This window comes from Xenopus laevis, chromosome 1S (assembly GCF_017654675.1).
Source record: "Xenopus laevis strain J_2021 chromosome 1S, Xenopus_laevis_v10.1, whole genome shotgun sequence".
Lineage (NCBI taxonomy): Eukaryota > Metazoa > Chordata > Amphibia > Anura > Pipidae > Xenopus > Xenopus laevis.
The window spans coordinates 143,586,333-143,605,332 of NC_054372.1; the positions used below are offsets into that span (position 1 = coordinate 143,586,333).

A 19,000-nucleotide genomic window follows, 5' to 3' on the forward strand; every position below is an offset into this window, starting at 1 on the left:
ACTGGGAAGGCCAGGCCTGCATGTGAGGAGTGACACCGCAAGTGAGCCACAGATTGCCCATGTGAGCTCAAATAGGAAATGCACCATTAGGCAGAATGTGTGAAGAAAATAAAAATAAAAAGTGATGACAAGAGCGCAATTAACAGGCTGTTCTGCTGAAACCACTTGCTTGCATTCCCCTATTGTTTCAGTGATAAAGGACAATCCTAAACCAACAGAGCACTCACATAGAGTCATATGAAAAAGTTTGAGAACCCCTCTTAATTCTTTGGAATTTTGTTTATCATTGGCTGAGCAACTTCATTTTAATATAGAACATGCCTTATTGAAACAGTAGTATTTCAGTAGTGACAAAATTAATTGGATTAAAAGAAAATATGCATCATAACAAAATAAGACAGGTGCATAAATGTGGGCACTCCAACAGAGATATTACATCAATACTTAGTTGAGCCTCCTTTTGCAAATGTAACAGCCTCTAGACGCCTCCAATAACCTTTGATGAGTGTCTGGATTCTGGATGGTGGTATTTTTGACCATTCCTCCATACAAAATCTCTCCAGTTCGTTAAATTTGATGGCTGCTGAGCATGGACAGTCTGCTTCAAATCATCCCATAGATTTTCCATGATATTCAAGTTGGGGGACTGTGACGGTCATTCCAGAATATTGTACTTCTCCCTCTGCATAAATGCCTTTGTAGATTTCCAAGTGTGTTTAGGGTCATTGTCTTGTTGGAATATCCAACCCCTGTGTAACTTCAACTTTGTGACTGATGCTTAAACATTATCCTGAAGAATTTGTTGATATTGGGTTGAATTCATCAGACCCTCAATATTAACAAGTTCCCCAGTCCCTGAACTAGTCACACAGCCCCACAGCATGATGGAACCTCCACCAAATTTAACAGTAGGTAGCAGGTGTTTTTCTTGGAAAGCAAAGCGCTTTTTGTTATGACCAAATAACTAAATTTTTGTCTCATCAGTCCAAAGCAATTTGTTCCAAAATGACTGTGGCTTGTCTAAAATGAGCTTTTGCATACAACAAGTGACTGTTTGTGGTGTGAGTGCAGAAAGGGCTTCTTTCTCATCACCCTGCCGTACAGATGTTCTTTGTGCAAATTGTGCTGAATTGTACAACGGTGTATAGGTGATCTTCGGGTTGTCTGTAACCATCCTCATAATCCTCAGCATATGCCGCTCCTGTATTTTTCTTGGCCTGCCAGACCTGGGTTTTACAGCAACTGTGCCCGTGCCCTTCTATTTCCTGATTACATTCCTTACAATTGAAACTGACAGTTTAAATCTCTGAGATAGCTTTTTGCAGCCTTCCCTAATCCATGATACTGAACAATCTTTGTTTTTCTTTGTTGTTTTGAGGATCCCATGCTGTCACTCTTCAGAGGAGAGTCAAACAGAAGCACAACTTGCAATTGGCCACCTTAAATACCTTTTCTTATGATTGGAAACACCTGTCTATGAAGTTCAAGGCTTAACAGTTAATCCAACCAATCTGGTGTTGCCAGTAATCAGTATTGAGCAGTTACATGCATTCAAATTAGCAAAATTGTTCCACGGCCAGTTTTTCATATTTGATTTAATTTCATACAACTGAATACTACTTCACTAAACGTCTTTGTTCAGAAAACACCCCAGTACTCAGATGTTCCTGGGAAATGAAAGACATACCACTGTTATCTTTTTTGTTGAAAGTGGAGTAAATGATTATGCAGACTGAGAGGGGTTCCCAAACTTTTTCATATGACTGTATGTAACCTTCAGTGCAATGGTCTCTCTCTATAATGTTACCCATCATGTGTATATACTCTGGGAGTTTGGGCAGTGGGAGTGTCCAGATATGGGCCATAACAGTTTTTGTTCTTTTATGTGGTAGTAATATTATACATTTTACAAATGAAAACTGCTCTCCAGTTGCTTACCTAGTAATAATGGTTATAATAATGATATTATAATAATTATACAAGTATTTGCTATTTGGACAGTATGGCATGCACAAAAAAAATGGCTGATTGTGGTCTTTTTTGTACTTTGCACACTGCGTGTTGCTTTGGAAATGAGGCCTAATGTTATCAACCAATTTGTAACAGTAAATAAAATAATACTAACAGCCTACAATTTTTCACACTCAGGCTTCTAAATCTTGGCAGACTGTATCCTCTTACATGCTTAGTAATTGCTAGCTACTACATTTCTGCAATCTGGAGACTAGTTGCACACCTTGCCATCCTGGTCATGGTATATCTAATATAAGTAATTCTAAAACAACTGGACTTGTTGAGTAATCATTGAAGAGGTTTGACTACTCATCCGAGCAGCTTCTTCAATTCAACTGGATGAGTAGTGAACTGAAGAAGCTGCTCGGATGAGTAGTGAAATGTCTTCAATGATTACTCAGCAAGTCCAGTTGTTTTAGAATTACTTATATTCGATAAAGATATAGGACATGTCTTCCTGAGCCATGCACCACTACTCATATAAATATGTTCACAAGACCTTCAAGGAAAGTAACTATGTGGGTTTATTCACCAAGATGTGCTACATAATATTGCAAGGTGCAAGCATACGATCATACCTGGAGTAGCACAGGACTGTGGAAACAGGTATGTCTGGAAACAATTTTCACTGGTTCAGACACCGCTATAACATAAAACCAATAAGGCTCAATAAAGGGAAGATAAAAAAAAAAAAATAAGATAAAAAAATAAATATTTCAATATACGATTATTTATAACAAAGATATACTGGCTCTCTCTTTTAATCTCTTCTCCCACTAGTGGCGTACTCTTCACACAGGCACGAGTATTAGCAAATGTCACAGATGATGTTAGAAATACAAACAAGGCTGGTATTCTGGGGCTCAGCCGCAGCACACAAATAAAAAGGTGTGAGTGCTGGGCAATAACAAGCCACAACCAAAGTGAGGGCCATTCTTCTGCCCCACCTGACCCATGGGTGCCACAGGTTTTGAGCGAGTCTACACTATCTCCCACCTTTCTTAATACCTTCTACTAGCAGGCAGTAACATGTGACGTTTTCCCATTCAGTAAACTGTGTACTGTCCTGTTAATCTCTCGTCCTCCCCTTTTAGAACACATTTGCCTTTAACCTTTTCCCATCCACAGAGGAATGAATGTTTGTTTGCTGCTTTGGGTAGAGTATTTTAGCTTCTTTCATTTAAAGCCTCACAAGGGATGTAGCCGTTGCATGCTATTAGCTGCCTATGGTGCAAGTCACACTATTCTAAATGAGAATGGGGCAAAATACGGACAGTTCCACAGTTTTACTTTCTGCGTCACCTTATAAGGTATGTTTATTAGAAACACATTAATCTCCCAACAATGAGGCACAAACCCATGATGTTATTAGTTTAATTTGTTCAGTGAATTTAACAGTAAATAGTCGTTACACGTAACAGAGAATCAGAGATGCTCAGACCTGCCCAGCCCACAGGGTGGGTTTATACACAAGCCTTCATTAGCTGATACCCCTTATGTGTCATTCTCAACACTGCTGAAATGTATCAACACAACTCGCCATCCCTAAAATATTCACCGGAAATCTGTCTGTTGGCAAGGCATGACCATGTATATAATGCATTATTATTTCCAATCCAGTGTATCTTTATGTATGTTATCTAAATGTGATTGTGTCTTACAAAAATCATTTTACTGCACTGACACCATTCCTGCATTCTTCTGAGTTAAATCCAGTTCAGCTCACAGAAGTCCATGCAGCATGTGGTAGGGTCCAATAGAATCCTGAAATGACGAGTCCCCGGTCTAGAATAAAAAAAAAAGAAAAATTAAATGTAGTACAATCAGTGGTCTTCCAGTTGTTGCTGAACTACAGCTTCCAGTAACCTTAGACAGCCTACTAAATAAGGTTTATTTATCATGCTGTGTAAATAACTGGAGAGATGCATTGCCGGTGATGTTGCTCATATCGACCAATCAGGTCTTTGCTTTTGTTTTCTGTTAAAGGAGTGGTTCATTTTCACTTTTTTCAGTTCAGTTGGCTTACGACAATTCACCAGAAATATAGACTTTTTCCCAATTACTTTCTATATGTAACGGTTTATCTAATATTGAAGTGTAAAGTGTAATTTTTCACCTTCTAAAGCAGCTCTGGGAGGGGATCGCCGACTTTTTAACTGTTATACATTTGTTATATTTGTCCCTGCTGAGCAGAATCCCTGAGTTTCATTAAAGTCATCTGTTAGAATTGATACAATAGTTGCTAATATTCCACAGAAATGTTTCAGCTAAATGTAGCAAATTTTAACAGTTCAGCATCTGCTCATGAATCACTGAGCTAGAGTTGAGCTGCCAGATGGAAACACTAGCAACTAGTGATGAGTAAAAATTTATCGCCAAACGTCGACCATAGACTTTATTGGGTGAAAAAATTTGTCACATCAAAAAACATTTTGCATTTCTGCAAATTCTTAGTAAAGCAAAACAGGTCAAATTCACCCATCATTACTAACGACAGGAACATTGAACTTTAAATTTACATTTTTGGAAAACAGTAATAAATAAAAGACGGAAAGCAACTGAAAAAAGTCTTTGTTTATGGTAAACAATCTGAAAACTCTGAAAAAAGTGTTTGGAAGGTGAACAACCCATTTAACCGTTGAAAGCAAATCTCTTTGACCTACCCTAATATCCACCTATATTTTTGCCCTGGACAAGAAGGAGAAAAACTATTCAAGGAATGAAAACACTTGCGCATTAATGGCTGCTGTTACAATGACTAACCAAATGATGTCCCAACACTAGAGAATCCCCTCTGTTCTATATAGTGCAACAGAGCAGCTGTATGTACACAGGCCGATCCCCACTTTAAAAAAAAGTGTGGGGGGATATTATTCTGCAATACAAAGGCCTTGAATCCAAACATTATGTCACTTTCATTTGCTTAGAAAAATTTCATTATTTCTGAATATCCACAATAAGGGTCAAGGAAACCACCCAGTGAATTGAATTGCTACTTTTTTCCAAGCCAGTGCTCCTTTTAAGAATAAAATTCACTGGCCCAGGGAGAAAGTTAGATTCACACATGTGCAACTGAATAAAATCCCCAATTCCTACTCTACTGGGAAAGTGAGTATAAGTCTGGTAAAAATAAGCAATATGGTGGTGACTTTATCCTAGACGGAACAGGGGAGGGAAACTTAAAAATTAATTTGGGGTAAGTGACATATAAGCTAATTGGGCAGAGAACATTAGTTGTTCCAGCTATTACATGATTACATAAATAGTTCATATGTGCCCTTGGTTTTTATTCAATAAAACCAATTCCTCTGTTTCATACATTGCTTGGGATCCAGATATCAGTAACGCACAAGCAGCATTAAAGGATAACTAAAGCTTAAATAAAGTAGGCTAGAAATGTTGTACATTATGTTTTGGGCTTTTGTACCAGCCCAAGGCAACCACAGTCCTTTAGCAGTAAAGATCTGTGTCTCCAAAGATGCCCCAGTAGCTCCCCATCTTCTTTTCTGCTAATTCACTGCACATGCTCTGTGCTGCTGTCACTTACTGAGCTTAGGGGCCGACTCACAATATACAGTACATATAGAATTTAAATGTCACAATATAAGGCTAATTAGTAAATAATTCAGATTCAGCCTTGTAGCATCAGCTTATATTATGACAAACCTCATTTTCTGCTTGATTATTTGTGACGACCCCTAAGCTTAGCTTTTCAACAGATTCTCAGAGCCCATTGAGCATGTGAGTGTCGCAGACACTCCAAGCAAAATTCAAGATGGGAAACTCCTGTGACAACTTTGAAGGCCTGGATCATTTCACTTTGAAGGCCTGGGCATTTCTAGCCATATTCTTTTAGGCTTTAGTTATCCTTTAAAGGAAAAGTTCACTTCAATCAACCCTAAATATTAATGTTCTTCGCAACAAATAACCTTTCTATTAAAAAAAAACGTCATTCAGCATTTAGGTCAGCATGTGATCTAGCTCCTTCAAGTGCAAAAGGGGGCCGACAACTCCTGTACTTCTTTGATGCAAAGATCAGCAGCTGCAGGTCAGGGGCAGAAAGTGCTCATGTGCATTTGATTCATTATCACAGTCATTGTTTCCCTGATATATATATATATATATATATATATATATACACACATACACACAATAATAATAAAGGCTAAAGTGGAGGTTCAGAATGTTGAGGATGATTGTCTCTTCTCCTATTTATATGAAGATAATATATTTTTACATCTATCCCCCTGTTGTAGGTCCTTCCTTGCCTGTACTACTTGAAAATTCTGCATTGCCATAAAATGCATTTATTAATTCTGCTTCCTTATTATCATCATAGAAATGGACAATTAGGAAGGTTGGTGAGGGGTATACACTGAAAGAACAGCAGCCGGGGCAATATGTATCCCCCTGTTGTAGGGCTTTCCTTGCCTGTACTACTTTAAAATTACAAAACAGCAGCAGGGGCAACCCCAAGTCTGCTCATAAAATATACACAAAGGTATACTATGTATGAATAGTGCTCTGGACTATGAGCACTGCAACAATATATCATTTGAATTTTGTACCACTGTAACCCAAGATCATTTACAATATACCACAAGGTATATACCATATACAATTATGTTTGATTGGAGGGAAAGAATAGCAAATATTATTGGACAATATGGCTTCTTTCGGTTTATATAGCAATACACACAAACATTATTAGCTAGTGCAGTATTAAACAAGTCGCACACAAATGCAATGCTTATGGGTATGTTTCCATTTAAATAATAGAAGGTAGTGGAAAGTGAAATCCCTTCTGGCATGCACGCACAAAGCTCATCATCTCCTGTATTCCCGCAGCCGAGCAGATCTGCTGTGCATGTTCCTTGGCCTTATGGAATATTCAATGCCAGATGTAATATTTCAGATCTCCTTGTGGGAAAAGACATGCCATGCTAGTGATATTAAAACAGTTTCCTCAGGATGTCCTCTGTTATTTTTTATTGTACTGAAGGAGACACCAAGCCTTTGATGGTGGCTAAGAGCGTGATGTTGGTTTCAGGAATATTTGGGATCATAGCCGCAAATTATAGGCAGCAATCCAAAAGTATTTTTGTTCCCAATCTGTTTCCTCCTGTAGAGTAATAACAGTGACGTGACGCCCTGTCTGAGTTGTAGAATCTAATATTAATCTGCAGCGTGTCAGAAAGTAATCTATCTAGCTGCCCAGCACAGCTCCAGTTTTACTCACTTTGCCAATTCCTTTGGATTTTCTGCTGCAGTCGATGGGAAAAGCACAGCAGTCTGTAGTGCTACTCTATACCTCATTACAGAGTCCTACACAGTGGCACAACATCAATTCTAACTACTTCCAACCTGAGCTGGTATTTCCCATATAAATTAACAGATATCCTTCCGCCTGATAACAAGCACACGTCAAGTAGCCAAGCAAAATCAAGAACGTTTCTAAGCTAAAGGTCATAGACGTTACAATTACAATCTTTCCTGCGAAAAGAGGGTTTGTTTTCAATACTAACTGTTAGAGCTGACGTGTCAGATATACAGGTAGAAACAATAGAATTCTACCTGTATCTGATTTGCTAGATTAATAAAAGGTATACCCCAGAATGTTGCAGGCCTTATTAGTTCCTTTTTTAAAAATGCTGACCCATGCAGACAAGTTTTGAAAGTTTTCAGGGAGCTATGCTTATATTGCTTAAATGAAATCTGGATAATATCTGAGAAAAAGGGTAGGTTTATTCTAATCTGTGATAATTTGTATATATAGCAAACAAGTAGAGTGTTATAATGCATGTTCTTTCAAAGTTTTTTAATACATGTTCCAATTGCCAATAAAGACAGAAATCAACAAACACCATATTTTATGGAACAAAAGACTCAAGTTGGTTGCCCCAAGGAAAGATGTGATCACTGACTGAATAGGACAAGCTACAGTACAAGGCTGAACCCCTTCAGTTTGAATGTTTATATTGGAAGTATTAATGACTATCTAGAGGACTAAACTGCCACGAAGGCCCGGGGGGGGGGGGACGTTGCCGCCTAAAGCTGGCCATAGACGCAAAGATCTGATCGTACGAATCGAGGATTTGTACGATTTTCGGATCATGTGTGGAGAGTCCCGGCATTTTTCGTCCGGCGGAGATCAGTAGTTTGGTCAATCGGACAGGTTAAAAGACTGTGGGTAATATGTCTGCATGTATTGCCGATCGTACGATTCTCAGAGGGAGACTGTCACTAGCTTTTGTCAGACATAAGTATCGTACGATTGCTGTCGGGGCAAAACATCGGCTGATCTGTTCTTTTGTACTTTATTTGATCGGAATGGTTAGTGGCAGGTCGGGAGATGGGGAAGTCCGATCGTACGTTGATTCGTACGATCAGATCTTTGCGTCTATGGCAAGCTTAAGAGTTTTATTTCATGTACATGTTATTGGTATTTATTAGCCATGTTTACAAACTTACTGATAAGGTAACAATGAATGGGAAGGAAGTTGCACTGTATTTCTGCTCAGTTCCAACATGTGGATTATACATATCATAAAAGCAATAAAGCTCAGAATGAGTCTGTCCGAATGGGGGAGTGAAGTCTGGGTTGGTCCCCTCACTGCTGGAAGAAAGACAAACAGGATACGGGACACATCATAATTTCAGATCATACACTTATACAAACTCTTAATGTTCTCACTGAGGGTCAGCAATGGGGAAACTAGGACACTTCCTCCCAATGCAGTTCTGTTTCCCTGGAACATGTGAAATCCATTCTCTTCAAAAAAATTATATTAATAAAGAACATCTTTGTCAGGGACACTGCTCTTTATGGCTTCAATCTGACACCATAATGCAAGCAGCTAATATTGTTTAAGGGTATGAATTCAAGTTTGTAAGCTTATGTCTTTGAATAGCAACTATTTCATATTTTATTTAAGGGCTACAAGTGCCATGTCACATCACCTTCCTATGGGCGGCTCCCAAAATAAAAGCGTTGCTGTCCCCTTTGCACAACCAACTTGTGTGCTCTGCATGAATCCATAGTACACAGGACACTAGGCAGACACAGTTGCTAGCCTCTCCATTAAAGACAGTTTCATGCAAATGCAAATCGACACCTTCTAAGGATAAAACACAAAGCCTCCTTCTAAATTTTCAAATGCAAAAAAAAAAAAAGTCAAAAGAATTTGCCACAAATTATTGTTCCGTCTAAATGTAAGAATCACATACTCAACGGGTGGTTTCCTGGAGAGGTCAATGATTTTTTTGAGGCCTACGTACACCCAGCAGGGGACAAGGAATATTAAATGCGTTGTGTTGACATCAGATGAGAGATGGTAAAGTAGAATGCTGTAGGGGCTTTCAACATGTGTGCAAGAGGTGAAAATAACCTGACAGATGCAGATAAAATCAGATATATTTGTGCACATTTTATGCACCTTAGGAAAACAGAAAGACAGAGGTTGGAAGGTTCTTGCAGGGATGGCCTCACAGTCAGTACAGACAGAAGAGCGGGTCTCTAATTCTGAAATAATCTATAATATAATCTTAGCATGTGGCAGATGTAGAGAAACTGTGGTATGTCGATTACACATTCTGAAAGACAGCTGTATTCTTCCGCTGTGCTCTTTGATGATAAATTAACAAAATGTATAAATATGTTATTCTAATGGATCAATTCTTTGGAATATCCCCCAGGCGAGCAGCAAGCAAAATGCTCATAGACATTCCTCCTCTTACCTGTGGCTTTCACATCTGCTGGGCTGTACTTCCATCTCCTGGATACTTGCAGTATAAGTTTCACATGAGCTCTTCTCTTCCTTATCAACTCCTTTCCACTCAATTAAACATCAGAGATGTCATGAATGCTTTTGAGTTTGCGTAGAAATGTGCAGTGCTTGAAATTTGTTTACTCCTTGCAGGATATTTCCAAAATCACATACTTTTTACTAGCCACACTGGTGCAGTAGGTCTTCCTATTTTTAGTATTTCTCTTGTTCACAAACAGTTGGTGTTTTTTAAATTCAGGGATGGCAATTAACCTCAGCAACCAGTGACTGTGGGGTCTAGGCCAGAACGCTTGGTGATGTGCAGTTTGGTGACTTCTTCAGCACAGGTTGGGTGAATACCCACTGTGCACATTAACTGGGGGTAGGTAGCTCCGCATCTGCGGGGGAAAGAAATTCAACATTCAAAATTTACTATTATTAATTCAAATATGTAAATCTCTGGTTACCATTGTGAGCAAATGTACTTAGGAACCAATTTTCAGACCAACAAAATACTTCTACTACCAGGGATTTTAATAAATACATTTTGGGGCAACAGATGTTTTGTTCAGGGACTACTGGAGGGGCTTTTTTGATCAAAATCCTCAATTTTCCATATTGCAAGGAATTAAACCAATTAATGAGCTACATCAGCATGTTGCACAAATGTAATATTCAAAGCTCTGTGCCACCCATTATGGCAATGTTTCCCAAACTGTGCAGTCTAGAATAATGGCTGTTGGAGGGGAATTACAGCCTGAAGGCCAGTGAGGATGACATTTAGGAAGGTCTGTTTGCTTTCCTAGATATACATGGAAGCCAAGGAAAATGTTCACTTTCTATGGTGAAATGGTGGAAAGTTTTCATAAATCTGACTTTTTGTAATGAGCCAGGGGGCCCTGAACAAATTAATGGCTTAAACTGAAAATGTCGGAATCAGCTGCATGATATCAAATTTGGGCAATATGATAAATTTATTTTAAAAGGCTGAAATACACCCATAGTAATGTGCGGTTCAGAAAAAAATGAACAGGACCTTAACCTGCAAAATGTCTCCATTGTAGGACCCCCACCCAATGATACGACTCACAAAAAGCCATATCACAATGAAAGGCACTGCAAGCGATAACATCTGTAGCACCCCAGTGTGACCCACAACTGCCATGGACGTTCCAAATTTAGCTCAGAGTCCGCCTGCACATCACTAATACACAACACTCCAGTGATCGAGTTCATATCTTGTATAAGCTTGGCTATTTGAATACAATTTATATTCCCATTCTGGCAAATAAAGTTGGAAAAACACAATACTTGTACAGAAAAGGGGAATTATGGAAGGACAACCTTAGTGCCCCCCCAGTTGTTGCTGAACATAAGCTCCCAGAATCCCCTGTAGACCGTGGGATGCTGGGAGTTGTTAATAAAAGTGTGGGGGTTAAAGGTCAGCCTTTCATAGAGTAAAGAAAGAAAATCTAACAATTACTTCAGCTACTGATGCACACATTCTGATAGAAGTGGTACTTTACGGAGGGGTGTTTTCTGACCAGGGGCACCTCTCTAAGATTGGAACAGGGCAAATACCCTTATCAGACCTAAACTCATCCCTAAACAAATAGTTTCCCAACAAGAAATCCCTATAAAGCAGATAATACTTGCATCAGTATAAAAGGCTGTATGCACTGTGGGACAAGGTATTTTTTGCAGTTCTTCTACCTCCTGCCACAACATGTCACTTGCTTGAACACAAAACACTTTTTTTTTTTTACACTAATTTTTAAAAGGATGAAGGGCAGACTGAGGAACAAGAAAGGCCAACAAAAGTGGAAATGGGAGATTATTGCTGCTCCAGATCCATTGCTCAGCTGTCAGTCTGTAGCTGCAGGCCGACCAGACATGAGCCGAGTGACACCATCTCATGAAATTCTGATCAAAGACAGACCTGCTGCGACTTGGAGCCAAAATGGTTTAACTCTGTATCTTCCCAGTCTATCTAGGCGTGGTGCTGTGTGTGTGTTTGTACAGTTGCGCAATGTCAGTGGTGCTAACAGAGGGAAACACAACTTGTCCCAAAGTCGTATTGTTCCATTGTTGACTTTGGGGAGAGATGTTTATCTTTTTTTACATGAGCTAATTGGAAATGCAGTAAATAGACATAACCATCATGCTCATAATGAAGAAGAAAAAAAAAAACCACCTTCTACTAGAAGCCCAGAACACACCCTCCACGCGACAGGGAGAGAATCTGCTGCTCCTCTTCTGCTGCGCTGCCTGTACCTGAAATTACCTTTGTTTGGGAACAGACTGACAATGCAGATTTCAGCTCTGAAACTCAAAATTTTACATTCCACGCTGAAATCGGCCATGCCTGCAGAAGAGAATGGGAGCAGTGGGGCAGCAGATTCTCTGCCTGCGTGGTTCTATTCTAAGAATGTGTTTTTGTAAGATAAAGCTGCGTTGTTCTCTTTATGCGCAGGATAACACCATGCATTACAATAATTTACATTACTATGATTTAAACAATCTTTTGCACATCACATAAGCCTCATACCACACGGCTGTCTCTGGCCCTGCATTAAACACAAGCTGAGAAAAAGCACCTCTGCTCATATCTGCTGACTTCTGTGTTTGTACCCAGAGCTACTGCATCAGTCTTCGGGCCAAGAAAGAGCTCAATGGGGTATTCGACTTATAGTGAATTGGACACATCTTTATATATACAATTGTGTTCAGAATAATAGCAGTGTGTTTAAAAAAAAATATATGAATACAGCTCAAAATCCTCCTTATAATAGCTTTTATTTCCATGCACACAAATGCATTGGGAACACTGCACATTCTATTCCAAATCAAAACATGAAGATAAATGTATCAAATGTGTTATTCCTTTACAGAAAGTGAAGAAAATGAACTAGGCTGTTCCAAAAAATAGCAGTGTCTGTATTCTACTTTACAAACTCAAACATTCGCTGTATAAACTGAAAAATGATTCAAGATTTTACTTTCCTTTGAATGAATGAACTAATATTTAGTTGTATAATCCGTGTTTCTGAGAACTGCTGCACATCTGTGTTACATGGAGTCAACCAACTTCTGGCACTTGTTAAATTCCACAATAATTCTGCATTTCCTGGTTTTGCCCCAGAAACAGCATTTTTTATATCATCCCACAAGTTTTCTATTGGATTAATGTCTGGGAATTGGGCTGGTCACTCCATAACTTCAATCTTGTTGGTCTGGAACTTAGATGTTGCTCATTTACTGGTGTGTTTGGGGTCGTTGTCTTGTTGAAACATCCATTTCAAGGGCATTTCCTCTTCAGCATAAGGCAAGATGATCTCTTCAAGTATTTTGATGTATTGAAACTGACCCATGATCCCTGGTATGAGATAAATAGACCCAACACCATAGTATGAGAAACATCCACATATGATGCTTGTGCCACCATGCTTCATTGTCTTCACATTGTACTGTGACTTGAATTCAGTGTTTGGGGTTCATCTGACAAACTGTCTGCAGCCCCTAGACCCCAAAAAACAACCTTGCTTTCATAAGTCCACAAAATGTTGTGCAAGCCAGTAAATGTGTTCAGGGGCTTCTTTTCACAGAATGAATGAGCTCAATAATTGAACTCCACACAAGCTATTATTTGGAACAAGCTATTATTATTTTGAACACTGCTATTATTTGGAACAAGCCTCAATTAATGATTCAGTTACACAGAATCAGCAGCATGTCATGACTGTTGGCTCTGTTGATTTCTATTACTCCACTACACCAACTAGTAAAATATTTGCCATGTACAGTAGAAATAAAATTTCTACCAAAAACATTATTCTTTTATTCTATGCTATTATTCTGAACACAACTGTATGCCCCAACAACTGCAGAAGCAATCACTGAACAACACTCACTTGTTAGCAAGCGAATTGCAACTTCATAAAATAGCACACAGCAACACATTATCAATACAAATATGCATATAATTAAAAGTGGCTGCTGTGTAATGGATGCCCGACGTGTTTCGGGAACACCTCTATGAAGCAGCAACTTGTTCTTAATTGGTGGCAGTGGTGGAATATCCAATCAAGGGTTTCTTTGTGAGCCTGAGACCAAATGTTTTCGGTGTTTTGCCTCGATGCCAGCGCAAAACTGCTCTGGTATGACAATGCATATAATTAGACACATGGTAAATAGATAAGGCAAACCAGAAAACTTTGAAGCTGGTACAAACCCAGGATTACAGGCATACACAGAGCATCACAGGGGAACTGAAAATGCAATTTAGGCCTTTATTAATGGGTCTCCAATTACTCACCTTATTCAGGAACCAAGAAGAAAAAGTGGGATGCTGATGGTTGCTCTGGGTATTATTTATATTTATTCATTATTTAAAGTGATACGGACACTAAAAAACTACTTTATGAAATATAAATGTACATTAAAAGTTACCTATAGGTCATGTTTATCTTTTTTTGCGAAGAGGTTTGTTTTTGTAAGCAATTGTTAGTTGAAGTTTCTAAACCTGACTGTCCCATCTCAGCCTGTCAGTTAGAGATTCTAATGCTAACGGACTCCCGCTGCAGAAATATGGCAGCCTCCTCATACAGGAAAATGGAGCATCAGACAGGTAAAAGCATCGTGCAATTACTTTATGGTAAAGTTATAAGTAGCTTTCAAAGGCAATATTATGATAGATGTACAAAAAAAGAGTTTAATTTCTGGTGTCAGTATCTCTTTAAGGCTCAGAAAATCAACTTTACTTGTGTGCATTGCATGTAGCCCAGTATAGACTTTGCAAGTAGTTAGCATTCTCATTACATTTTGTGATGCCATTGCTAGAACTTTTAGTCTTCTCTAAAACATTATTAGTAGTTTATTTAAAATTATTAGGATTCCTAAACAGTAGATCCTTCTTGTATTCTCCTAGGAATGACTGCTCTGCTCTTTCCAAACTGTAACTGAATTGTATTATAAAAAGAATTCTAGCCTTTACTCCTGTAAATTCCTGTAAAAAATACCCATGTTTTTTCAAAGCAAAGAAAATTTATAAAAATAAAAATCTATAGTATGACCAAAATAGCATAGTTTTTCTCAGTAAATAAAGCAATAAACAATTCTCCAAAATCTATATACATCATACTTTCCATTATTCTATACAAGCTGATTAACTCTATGAACATACTTAATTCCCAGAGCAAATCCTTGAATTACTTCTCCAGCATTTGGACCTGTAAGATGTAGACCCAGAATCCTCTGATCATGTTTCCTGAGGCAAATTATCTGTTAAAAAAAAGATTATGTAGCCTTGTTAGACACTGTCATCATTCCAAATGTTCTTCAGCAACTTTCTTATAACTATATAAATATACCCCCAAATCCAAGTCTATATATGTATAACTAAGAAGGAGAGCCTCGCAAGAGACGTATGGTGCTCCTTTTGATGCTCATTGCTCCCTTTGTTGATTATCTCCCCAATTCATGAGAGTTCATGCTCATTTATAAGTCATAAAAATTAAAAAATAACATTTTGGACTGAGACATGGGATCCATTGAAATACAAGGCTTTCAGCTTCAGCAGTTACTATGAAAATTGACTTAAAATATATATGTTTCTGACCAAATCTCCCTTTAACATTCTCTGAGCTTATTCACTTTCATTTTTAAAGTAAGAGACTAGGACTTCTTGAAAAAATATAACATCCAGTTAATTCAGTTTGTATAAATAGTATATATAGTTTTATATTTGTTAGTTTATTGATGTCTACAGTCATATGTATGTATATATGTATGTATGTATGTATGTATGTATGTATGTATAACTTGTAAAGCACTGTTAAGGAGCCGCAGCGCTGTACAGTGCATAAAAGTACAATATATATATATATATATATATATATATATATATATATATATATATATATATATATATATATATATATATATATATATATATATATATATATATATATTATGAGGGAGGCAAATCACATAATAATTATATAATACACAAAAGCCATGAATATCCTGTAAATTATATCCTTATAAGCGGTGAGTTCTGAGGTCATCAGTTATAAACGGTGAGTTTGGATGTAATTTCTGTCACATGACTCACTGAAATTCGTGTATTATAATAAAGTACCCCCAGTTGCAAAATATGAGGATATTAGAAGTTACCTCGGAGTTCCATGACCTGTATAAAAACACTCGGCCTTCGGCCTTGTGTTTTTATATGGTCATGAAACTCCTCGGTAACTTATAATATCCTTATATTTTACAAAAGGGGGTACTTTATTCACTATATACAGAATCATAGGACAAAGAGCTTAAGTGTTATGTGGTAAGAGACATAGTGGGAAGGAGTTTGAAAAAGTTTTAGCATTGGCTGAGCTTTCAGTAGTAGCAACTTCCTTTTAATATGTAACATGCCTTATGGAAAGCAGTAGTGACAAAGCTTAATGGATTAACAAAAAATATGCATCATAAAAAAAATTAGACATTAGACAGGTGCATAAGTTTGGGTACCTGTATTTTTCTTGGTCTGCCAGACCTGGGTTTTACAGCAACTGTGCCCTTCCATTTGCTGATTACAGTAGCCTTCCCCTAAACCATGATACTGAAAGATCTTTGTTTTCAGATCTTTTGAGAGTTGCTTTGAGGATCCCATGCTGTCACTCTTCAGAGGAGAGTCAAACAGACGCACAACTTGCAATTGACCACCTTAAATACCTTTTCTCATAATTGGACACAGCTACCTATGAAGTTCAAGACTTAACGAGCTAATCCAACCAATTTGGTGTCGCCAGTAATCAGTATTGAGCAGTTACATGCATTCAATTTAGCAAAATTACAAGGTTACCCAAATTTTTGCACAGCCAGTTTTTCACATTTGATTTAATTTCATACAACTGAATACTGCTTCACTAAAAATCTTTGTTCAGAAAACACCCCAGTACTCAGATGTTCCTGGGAAATGAAAGACATACTATAATATGCATATGATAATACTGTTATCTTTTTTGTTGAAAGTGGAGTAAATTATTATGCAGGCTGAGAGATGTTTCCCAACTTTTTCATATGACTATACTTGTTTTCAATTTGTTTTTTATCACTCATCAGTATTATATCAGTATTATATGGTAGAAAATGTACAGAAAACTATAAAATAGAGAAAAGACATACAACTGTTTTTGCGATTTTATATTATCCAACGATGAAATAAGGCACTGAAAATAGTGCTTGAACCATAGAAAGCAGATTCTAATGAATGGAGAGGACACCTATCAAATGTCAGGTAAGCAGCTACAAAGAGAAAATGCTGGACCTGAATTTGAAGGCACAAGAAACAGTAGGAAGAGAATGGTTAGGACAGGTGGGGGTCACTAGATTAGTACTACAAACACAGTAAAACCAGTAAAACAGATATGTATGTAAAGGGGTCCTTGCACTATGCAAGAAATCCTAATTCAAAGATGCGCAGCTCTGCATTTTTATTGCATTTACAGGCAGCAAGGTCATTTTAGGGGTTCTCCTTAGTATAGTTTTCTTACAACATACAGTTCTCTTAATTGTACATGTAAATAAGTACAGTGTCGAATATACATGTAATTATATATAAATTATAAACAGGATTCTTCCTAATATGCACCTGCTTCTGTATATTAAAAATAATACTGCAGCAGTTAATTTTACATGCAGTTTTTGACAAGTGTGAGCTTTATAATTGCAGAGGAATATACAATAATATAGTTAAAACGTCAAGCAAACATTTAGATTTAGAATTTATTTAGTTAATATATCAATGCAAACCATTCCACCTTCACTTCTGTCATGAGTAGCCAACAGAATATAACCTTGATTTATCTTGATGGTTCGTCCCATCATAAAGGCATACTGTATTTACAAATATACTAAAATGTATCTCAGCTATCTGCACCAAAGTTTGTGTCAATGCATCAGGCATTTATTCCCAACACACATCGCCTATTTGCTAAATATTGTAACTGTCCCATTGAAAGAGCAATGTGGCTAAATATCTCTACAAAAATACATCATGTAATCGCCAGTTTATTGTTTAGTTTACAAAGATAGGAAAACACTGCTGTATTAGCCAGTGAGCAATATATTTATAGCCATGGTAGCACCTAAATGCTCATCCAGAATCTCATAAACAATTGAAAAGACCAAATTAATGCCATGAAGCATTGGCATTTAGCACGTAGCTAGGCTAAGTTCACTGCACCCGAGGAAAGACCCGTGTAGTCCGAAATATGTAGTGCCTCAATAAAACTACACCAATATATTAAAAGGCTCTCCAGTTGTTCTTTTTACAAAGGCTAATGCCTTGGCAAAAACAATTTCTTTCAAGCAAGAAAAAAAAAACTGATTTCCAATCACAAGTAGGGCATCTTAAAGATATGCAAATCGGGGGCCAAGAAGATGCCAACATGCCCCCCCTCCACACATGAATATAGCCCTACTGAATGCAGGTCATAACGTGCAAAAAACATGTCTGCTTTTTTTGCACTTTGTACCCTGCCCTATGCATGATAAACAACCCCATCATAAGTCTCAATTTAGGCGCACACACACATAATTTTTTTTATTTCCTTCAATCTATACTATATCATTGTGATGTACAGAGAAACACACTTACCATTTCCTAATCATCAGCAGCTTATCCATCACATGAATTTAAATCAACCCCATATGCACTTACCTTTATATAGCACTGAGAGGCATCCCTTTCAGCCACTGTAAATTCTAGAGGTTTATAAAATGCATGGAAAACCTGAAAACAAAGTATAGAGCTCATAATAAACAAACAGTGAAAAAAACCATGATCTTTGACAGTAGTACTTGGGCAATGCTTTAGAACAAAGGCATACTGGCAGTTTCATGCATTTTGGCAATTTCTACCCCTTTCTTGTAGCAAATAAGAAGTGATTTCCTGCAGTTGGGAGTTAGAAGCAGAATTTGTCTGTCAACCTGGTCACTCATAAGTTGGCAGCTAACTGTCTAATGTAGGTTAAAGATTAATAACCTCCTCAATCAACATCATATCGGGCCTATATAGATCTCATATGCAGAGCAGAAAATGCTCAGAATCATTCCATGTGCCATTACTTTTTAACTACTGCTGTGGATGGCTCTAGCGGTGACATGCAATGCCAAGGTCTAACCCTACCTCATGGTTGAGATGTCCTTAGTTTATTTTCATAATT

At 37.7% G+C, this 19,000-nt stretch overlaps 1 protein-coding gene across 3 annotated transcripts in view; it reads right to left on the reverse strand.

Moving 5' to 3' along the window:
* Positions 1-3,373: 3,373 nt before the first annotated feature.
* txnrd2.S (thioredoxin reductase 2 S homeolog) overlaps positions 3,374-19,000 on the reverse strand; it is a 76,464-nt gene continuing 60,837 nt past the window's right edge. The window contains exons 15-19 of one of the 3 annotated variants that reach the window (XM_041580311.1): positions 18,496-18,567; positions 14,962-15,059; positions 9,751-10,177; positions 8,485-8,626; positions 3,374-3,798 (exon numbers count right to left, since the gene is read on the reverse strand). In XM_041580311.1, coding sequence (XP_041436245.1) covers positions 10,054-10,177; positions 14,962-15,059; positions 18,496-18,567 — 294 coding nt within the window. In that variant the 3' untranslated portion in view covers positions 3,374-3,798; positions 8,485-8,626; positions 9,751-10,053. Of the gene's footprint in view, positions 3,799-8,484; positions 8,630-9,750; positions 10,178-14,961; positions 15,060-18,495; positions 18,568-19,000 lie in introns of all 3 variants that reach the window. The other 2 variants (XM_041580310.1, XM_041580309.1) reach the window with 2 other exon arrangements.